At 41.0% G+C, this 8,984-nt stretch overlaps 1 protein-coding gene across 1 annotated transcript; it reads left to right on the forward strand.

Moving 5' to 3' along the window:
* The first annotated feature begins 4,828 nt into the window (after positions 1 to 4,828).
* si:dkey-51e6.1 (14 kDa phosphohistidine phosphatase) lies at positions 4,829 to 6,686 on the forward strand. The gene is given in 3 exon segments (NM_001165236.2): positions 4,829 to 5,022; positions 5,915 to 6,039; positions 6,176 to 6,686. Coding segments are annotated over 3 exon segments (363 nt in total). The 5' UTR covers positions 4,829 to 4,877; the 3' UTR covers positions 6,269 to 6,686.
* The last annotated feature ends 2,298 nt before the right edge of the window (positions 6,687 to 8,984 follow it).

Here is an 8,984-nt window from a genome sequence, read left to right on the forward strand (position 1 = left end):
CCAAAGCATCCCAAACATGCTCAATGGGTGACCCCAAACATGCTCAATGGGTGACCCCAAACATGCTCAATGGGTGACATGTTTGGTGAGAATGTGTAACCGGTGTGAAATGGCTAGTAAGTTAGCGGGGTGCGTGCTAACAGCGTTTCAATCGGTGACGTCACTCACTCTGAGACCTTGAGTAGTTTTTCCCCTTGCTCAGCAAGGGCCGCGGCTTTTGTGGAGCGATGGGTAACGAGCCCAGGTAGGGGCGAGGAGAGGGACGGAAGCAAAACTGTTACACAGTGCAATTAATGTATTGTTTAGTGTTGTGTTGTGTAGTGGCTTTGCTGGCATGCATCCCACTTATTTTAGGTTTTGCCCCACCAAGATTTACATGCTAAAATCGCCACTGGGTGTGACCACCATTTGCCTCATGCAGTGAGACACATCTCCTTTGCGTAGAGTTGATCAAGGCTGTTGATTGTGGCCTGTGGAATGTTGTCCCACTCCTCTTCAATGGCTGTGCGAATTTGCTGGATGTTGGCAGGAACTGGAACACGCTGTTGTACACGTCGATCCAGAGCATCCCAAACATGCTCAATGGATGACATGTCTGATGAGTATGCAGGCCATGGAAGAACTGGGACAGTTTCTGCTTTCTCTGAATTGTGTACAGATCCTTGAGACATGGGGCCGTGCATTATCATGCTGAAACATGAGGTGATGGCAGCGGATGAATGGCATGACAATGGGCCTGAGGATCTCGTTCACGGTATCTCTGTGCATTCACATTGCCATCCACAAAACGCAATTGTGTTCGTTGCGTTTATATTTTTTGTTCAGTGTAGTTAAGTTAATGTGAGTCTTGGGTCTGATAAAATGTGACTGCATGCAGCAAGTTTCCTTGGGTGAAGTGTGTTATGGTCTTGAATCTGCTGTATCATCAGCTTCATTGTACTCATGGTGGCCAAGGACATGACCTTTGACCCTCACTCATGTCCCGCGTTTTGACCTTTTGTACAGTCTGTGACTGAAAAGTGAAATTTTACTTCTTTGCCAATTTATCATTTACAGTACTGTACATGAAGAGCGTATTAGTTAGTATGTCCAAAAGTTCTCATTTATGAAGATATTACATTTTTGGGACAAACGCTTCCTGCACGGGCAGACAGGATACTGCAGACAGGACACTGCTGTAAACACAAATGTAGTTCTCTCTTTAGCAACACATTCAGAGTCAATATTGATAGAGCCCAACCTGATTTGAGCCCCACCTGTTTAGCAAAAAAAAGAAAAAGATATTTATATATTGGAAAAAAATAATTTTTTTGTTGCCTGTTTTGCATGTTATTTTGGCATTAATACGTGTCACATATCAGTTTGCAAACAATGTAATAAAGTGAATCATTGATTTAATAAAGCCGCATACAAACATGGTCTCTTTTTGTCAACATCATACTTTCAAAATCTTAGCTAGCAAGTTAGCAGTCATCATCATGAATCAAGTCGACAATCTACTGGCAAATCCTTTTCAAACCTTGTCATATGAAGAGAAATAATAGATGAAACGTATCGGTGCTCATCGGCCATTGGACATAAACATTACACAACAAGTTGGAAATCGGAAATTCAATGAGTGGTTTGGAAAGAACCAGTGGCTAACTGCAAGCGCTGCAAAGCAATCACTAGTCTGCTATTCAGTAGTGTGGGTGTGTGGTCCAACTTTGGGTTTAAGGGTCTCTTTTCCAAGCTTAAAAGGATAAACATTCAACATCATGGGCCAGAAAAGCTTGAATACATTGGCCATGCTGTCAATCTATCATGACTTCTGCCGCATTCAAAACAAGTGGAAACTCGGAACTGGGAAATCTCAGACTTCAGTGAGTTCAACACAACTGGGAACTGAAAAACGAGCTCCACCTGGAAAAATACGTTTTGAACGGTCATCCAACTAGGAATTCAAAGTCGGGAACTCAAGCCTCTTTCTAGAGTTCCGGCCTGAAGATCACTGACATCATGATTCAACCTTGGTTTTTTTCAAAGTTCCCAGTTGTCTTGAAAGCACCATAAATCCAGAGAATGCCAGACATTGAATACAAAGTGTGATGACAAAATTTGCCCAAGAAGGACCGCCGGGCCACCTTCCTGTTCAACACAGCACAACAAGGTGAGTCCAAAAATGTCTTGCATCCTCCTGCATAAATTACTGTGGTGTAAAGTACTTAAGTAAAAAAATACTTTAAAGTACTACTTAAGTAGCTTTTTGGGGTATTTTTACTTTACTTTACTATTTATATTTTAGACAACTTTTACTTTTACTTCACTACATTTCTAAAGAAAATAATGTACTTTTTACTCCATTCATTTCCCCTGACACCCAAAAGTACTCGTTACATTTTGAATGCTCAACAGGACAGGAAAATGGTCTAATTCACACACTTATCAAGAGAACATCCCTGGTCATCCCTATTGACACTGATCTGGCGGATTCTCTAAGCACACATGGTTAGTTTGTAAATTATGTCTGCGTGTTGTAGCGTGGCCCTGGCTATCTGTAAATTAAAAAAAACATTACAATTATGCCGTCTGGTTTACTTAATATGAGAAATTTGAAATGATTTATACTTTTACTTTTGATAGTTAAGTATATTTAAAACCAAATAGTTTTATTCAAGTTGTATTTTACTGGGTGACTTTTACTTGAGTCATTTTCTACTAAGGTATGTTTACTTTAATGGAAATTGGGTACTTTTTCCACCACTGATAAATTATGTAACATGCCAGGGAGCTAAGTAATACTAAGTGTATGATGTGTAGTAAGCTGTGAGTAGCCCGTGTGCCTCACTCTAATAATTTGGTACCTTTCCCCCTACTAACTGAGCCTACTGTTCTGACTTGGTGGTGCACATGTAGCCTATAGCCGATTTTACAGAAATGTAAACATCAAATATTGTAATAGCTTTCATTGTCTGCTTATATGCCCCCTTTATTTATCCAACGATTCTGACTTGGTGTACAGGGAGAACACTGTAAGAACAGCCCGTGTTCTGAATTCTGTCGCTGTACATTTCAAAAAGTGCTGAACAAATAGTTATATTGACTACGTCTGTCCTAGCTCGCTCATTAATGTCTTAATTGAAATTACAGATTGCCTCTTATCTGCTCGTCGTCCCCTTATACCAGTGTGTATATTCAATTGTCAGTAGAAATCACATTTGTTTAAGCAAGTCAGCCATATCAGCATTGTTTTTTTTTTAAAGGCAGTAAATGAGGCTGAATGAAATGTTTCGCTGCCAGACAAAACTCAGCTGATAGCCAGGTGTAGCAGTGGTAAGATGTTGGGACTATGCTGTTGGTACAGCTTTATGTAGGCCCACAGTTTGTGGGCACCGTTTGCCACCGTTATAGTGCAATTAATGTATTGTGTTGTGAGTTTACATGCTAAATTCGCCAAGTGATTACTGTCAATCTGAGTTAATACAGTACATGCATTTTGTTCAGGTGTGTTACCTATCATTTCAATTCCATGAACAATAGCTTGCGTGCCCGGAGACATCGGACACCCCATGGTTTCTGGGAAAAGAAACAGGCGCACTGTATTTAGAACTGTGTTGAGATGGATTCTGGCTCTGCTCTCTACATCCTGATGTAGGAAAATCCCACATCCCACTGACCTGAGCAAGAGAGAGGGAGAGAAAGAGCGAGCGAGAGAGAGAGAGAGAGATGTGTGTGCGGGTTTGCTGTGGAGAGGGTGTGGATTGTTTTCACATAGTAACAGACTTCCTGTCTCCCTTGGATTCATATTGTGGCCATAACCAGTTGTGAGCCACCTCCTACCAGTTGTCTGAGCACTTGGCCTCCAAAGTGACGGTTTCCTCTTATTTGACATTTGACACCGACCTTCCTAAAATATATTCTTATTCATGAACGCTCTTCCTTTTAATTTGACTGAAATCTATCTATTACGCTGCTGAGGCCAATACTAATATCCTCAAAATTAGATTTTTTTTTTTAGGCGTGATTAATATTAGGCATTGTAGTAATCCGGATAGGCACTAGTCCTTGATCATAACTCTCAGGTCCATTTCATTACACATAAGTAATTGGACTTCTGTAAAGGGGAGTTTTTCTTAAGAGCCCTGACACTCGGTCTGAACATTAACACACATGGTGCGGTACGGTTTTAGAATAATTCATATCAGTGATTTTTTTTTAAATCCAAAAACAAATGTTCCAATTGATACACACCTTTAAATGGGGTTCGGGTTTGTGTTCCCACACGGCCATATTTCCATGTTACAGATGGAAGACTGAGGGGCCACCGGTGGTAACTAGCATGCTCTGAACACCTGTGTGTCACTGAAAAATACTGTCGGCTGCAACAGTGATGAAGCTGGTTAAAACGGTGTATATAAAAAAGTGTATATTTTGCATTATTTTTTATGTGATATTAAAGTATAGGGCTTTATGTTTCTAGAACCGTATCGCAATTGAGAATAGATTCACGTTTCGATGGAGTATTTGGCTGTTTTGGCTGCCAGAGCCAGTCTACCTCTTAAAATAACATAAGGTTATTTAACTTTAACGGTAGGCTCTTTTAAGAGTGCATCTTAGGCTAGGTAGGCACATACTATTCTACCAAGCATTTATTCAAGTCATACTGCATGCAAGGAAAGCAATGGATATGGTCAGATCTACTTAATCAAGCTGGCTTTAGGCTACTGTTCGTTTACGGTAGCATACTACTCAAACGCTGTCTTTAAATGGTAGAACACGCCCTAAACCCGATAAGGCAGTCGTTTCATGAGCACTGTGCTGCAGGAATGGTGTATGTCGTAGGCAGAGCAGTGACAAGGCTGTGCGTCCCGTGTACAGTGCGTATTTTCACAGTCGCAATGGCAGACGCTTTGGCTAAAGTCCCCGACGCTGAAGTCGATCCAGAGGGAACATTTAAGTATATTTTAGTGAGGATAAAAGTAAAAGATGGAACTGAATACAAAGATATAGTGAGAGGCACAAAAAGTGCTGGGCAGTATCACAGTAAGTTTGCCTTGTTTCTTTCGTGGCTGTGGTCAGACAGCATTGCTTTGAGGCGCCCATTGCCCACGTACACCAATCCTGCTCTCATTAGCGACAATGTCCAGCTGCAGGCCTGTGTACTACATTTCTACCAGTGGCAAAATGTAACCGACCTTGTTATAAATTGTTACTATGATATCTAATGCCATTTGCTAGTAAACCGAGGACATGAAACTCAATAACATAGTACCTTTTGAATGTGCCATTGCGCTATATAGGCTACTGTCCGCAACTGCTGGTAACCAAATACAGGATGTTGGAACATTGTCAACATGCACATATGCCTAAAGATAGCCACATAAGAGCTGATGATTACATATACAAACAGAGCCGGCCCTAGCCTTTTGCCCCCCCCCCCACCTCTCTGACAAAACATTTTAGTGCCCCCATTTCCTGCAATTGTACATGTTTTGCCTTGACTAATGCCATGTTAATTTGATATCTCATTGAAAGTGACTAACAAAATCAGTAGGGGCCCCCTGGAGGTCAGGGCCCCTGGGCATGTGCCCTTCATGCCTGGTCAGCAATTCGGCCATGATTACTACAAGTTTAGGTAGCTGGCTAGACTAACTTACCAATGAAGAAAATGTTAGCTGACATGGGCTAATTGAGTGACTGTCAGTGACTAACGTAAGAAAATATATAAGTCATTTTTTTGGGTCGGGCCTTAAATGACCGCTAATGCCCAGGGCCTGTCTTGGATACAAACATAGATGGGCCCTAGGCCTACATGAGGTGACTAATTGTGCATAAATCACTCTTGGTTGTAGCTGTAACATTTTATGCCTTGGCCTTCATACATCACATCCCCTCCCCTTCAGATTTAATGTTTATCACTTTGACTGGTTTTCAGATCATATATTTGAGAAGGTCACCCCACCAATAACGGCTTTGGGACTGGAGTGCAACTGTCTTGGAGGAGGGAAGATTGAGCACAACAGCAAAGACAAAAAACTGCGTGTTTTTGGGGAATCAACTGTAAGTGCATTTCAGCTCAATGTAAGGGCCTTCTCCCCAGAGGGGAACGGTCACCAAACAGAGGAGAGGAAAACATTTTCAAAACCTCCGGAAAATAACATATGCTGTGTCCCCCCCCCCCCCCCATCTATTTCAGGGCTATGGCAAAGCAGATCATTCAGTGTCTGTTGAGAAGCTGAAGAGTGTCTTCAAAGACTACGAGATCACATGGTCCGATGATAAAGAATAGATCACCTGGTACGATGCTAAAGAATAGATCACCTGGTACGATGCTAAAGAATAGATCACCTGGTACGATGCTAAAGAATAGATCACCTGGTACAATGCTAAAGAATAGATCACCTGGTACGATGCTAAATAATAGATCACCTGGTACGATGCTAAAGAATAGATCACCTGGTACGATGCTAAAGAATAGATCACCTGGTACAATGCTAAAGAATAGATCACCTGGTACTGGTAAAGAATATATCACCTGGTACTGGTAAAGAATATATCACCTGGTCCTGGTAAACAATAGATCACCTGGTCCTGGTAAACAATAGAGGGAAACTCCCCCTCTGTATATGTCTGCTAATATCTGCCTTATGGCTCAACACTCCTGTTAACAAAACAACACACATGTCACTGCAATGATTTAAAATCATTAAAATAAAAAAACTTTTTTTTTTTCACTTGCACTTTATTTTGTACTAATTTTTAAAATGTTTGATGATGCATAGTAGCGTGTATCTGCAACCAGCGCAGAGTTGAAATGAAAGTAAAGTAGGCCTCATCAGTCATAATGGTGGAGGCTGCGAGCCAAGCGTAAAGTCCATACCGGAAGATACTGTGTGATATGGGAGCACAAAAACATATCCTGTTGGCCTCAGGGAGAGTGTTAGTTTGGGGAACGCTAAATACAGGCGAAGGACTGTTACGCAGGTCCTGTCCAACAGCCAGTCTTGTTCAAGAGCAATATAGCATATTCAGAAAGTGTTCAGACCACATTACAGCCTTATTCTAAAATGTATTCAATTGTTTTTTTTCCCCCTCATCAATGTTGTAGAAACACCTCAAAGATGATCAATGGAAACATGGTTCACCTGAGCTCAATGTCGAGTCTCATAGCAAAGGGGCTGAATACTTATGTAAATAAAAATATTAAAAAAATTATACATTTGCAAAAAGGAGTCTGAATACTTTCTGAATGCATTGTACTGTACATGTCTCTGTGTGCTGTTCATGTCCTCTGAAATCCCGGGCTTTCCAGTTTCCACTATGTATTCTGAATACCGTCATCTAGGACAAGAGTTATGTAAGGACAGGCCTAAGGGGCTTCCGGGCTTTGAATCTCACCACTATCTTCAACAGCGGGCCTTTAGCAGAGGGCAGTCTCACTCCTGTTAAGAACAGTGCCGGCCTAGCTTAGAATAATGTATATCCATTAAACTCAAATTTATTTATTCCATTCAGCTATGAGCTACTATCAGTTGCAGTAAGTCAGGTGGTTTAGCACAACCCCTTTGAATTCTTCTGCCCTCCGGGACCAGAATTCCTTATCCCTAACTAGAGGTATGGATGGAAACACACGGAGAGGTCCCGTAAACAAACAAACATTGACCTCCATTAGCAGACTTAGCGGACATTAGCGGACTACGTTTTTCAGAGGTTACCAGTGCCCATAAAAATCCCCTTCCCTCCTGTTTCTGTCCAAAGTTACCTTCAGCTTCCTGTGAACTGATAACAAACCACCCCTTTCTATTATCTGCTAACAGGGAGGTCACAGGTCGGTTGGTACGGACGATGGTTCAGTCATGTTCGATTTCTCTTTTTGGAAGGGCAAGATTTTATAACACAATGGGGGTTTGTCATATGGCCATAAAAATATGAGTCAAAAGCAATAGAAACAAAGTTGCCATGTTTTACAGTATTATTATTACAATAAAACTTTTTTTCTCCATCTTATGGTTTAGTCATAGTTCTATGAATGACTGTCGGGGAAAGTGGGACAGCATTCATTAAATAATACATTTTATACAGTACAGTCAGTGTGATGGTGTTATCAGGTGTATAAAATGTATTATTTAATGAAATCTGGTGGTTTAACACTCATAATGGATTGTCTTGTGTGTGTGTTTTGTCTGTGTTAATCAGTAGTTTGCACTACTTGATCACTTTTCTCCTACAGTGCATTCGGAAAGTATTCAGACCCCTTGACTTTTCCCACATTTTGTTATGTTACAGCCTTATTCTAAAGTGGATTATATTGATCCCCCCCCCCCCTCATCAAGCTACACACAATACCCCACATTGACAAGGAAGCAAAAACAGGTTTTTAGACATTTTGGCATATTGATAAAAAATACAAAACCTGAAATATCACATTTACATAAGTATTTCAGACCCTTTACTCAGTACTTTGTTGAAGCACCTTTGGCAGCGTCTACAGTCGTGGCCAAAAAGTTTTGAGAATTACACAAATATTAATTTCCACAAAGTTAGCTGTTTCAGTGTCTTTAGATATTTTTGTCAGATGTTACTATGGAATACTGAAGTATAATTACAAGCATTTCATTAGTGTCAAAGGCTTTTATTGACAATTACATTAAGTTGATGCAAAGAGTCAATATTTGCAGTGTTGACCCTTCTTTTTCAAGACCTCTGCAATCCACCCTGGCATGCTGTCAATTCATTTCTGGGCCACATCCTGACTGATGGCAACCCGTTCTTGCATAATCAATGCTTGGAGTTTGTGGGTTTTTGTTTGTCCACCCGCCTCTTGAGGATTGACCACAAGTTCTCAATGGGATTAAGGTCTGGGGAGTTTCCTGGCCATGGACCCAAAATATAAATGTTTTGTTCCCTGAGCCACTTAGTTATCACTTTTGCCTTATGGCAAGGTGCTCCATCATGCTGGAAAAGGCATTGTTTGTCACCAAACTGTTCCTGGATTGTTGGGAGAA

The sequence above is a fragment of the Oncorhynchus mykiss genome, chromosome 5 (genome assembly GCF_013265735.2).
Source record: "Oncorhynchus mykiss isolate Arlee chromosome 5, USDA_OmykA_1.1, whole genome shotgun sequence".
Lineage (NCBI taxonomy): Eukaryota > Metazoa > Chordata > Actinopteri > Salmoniformes > Salmonidae > Oncorhynchus > Oncorhynchus mykiss.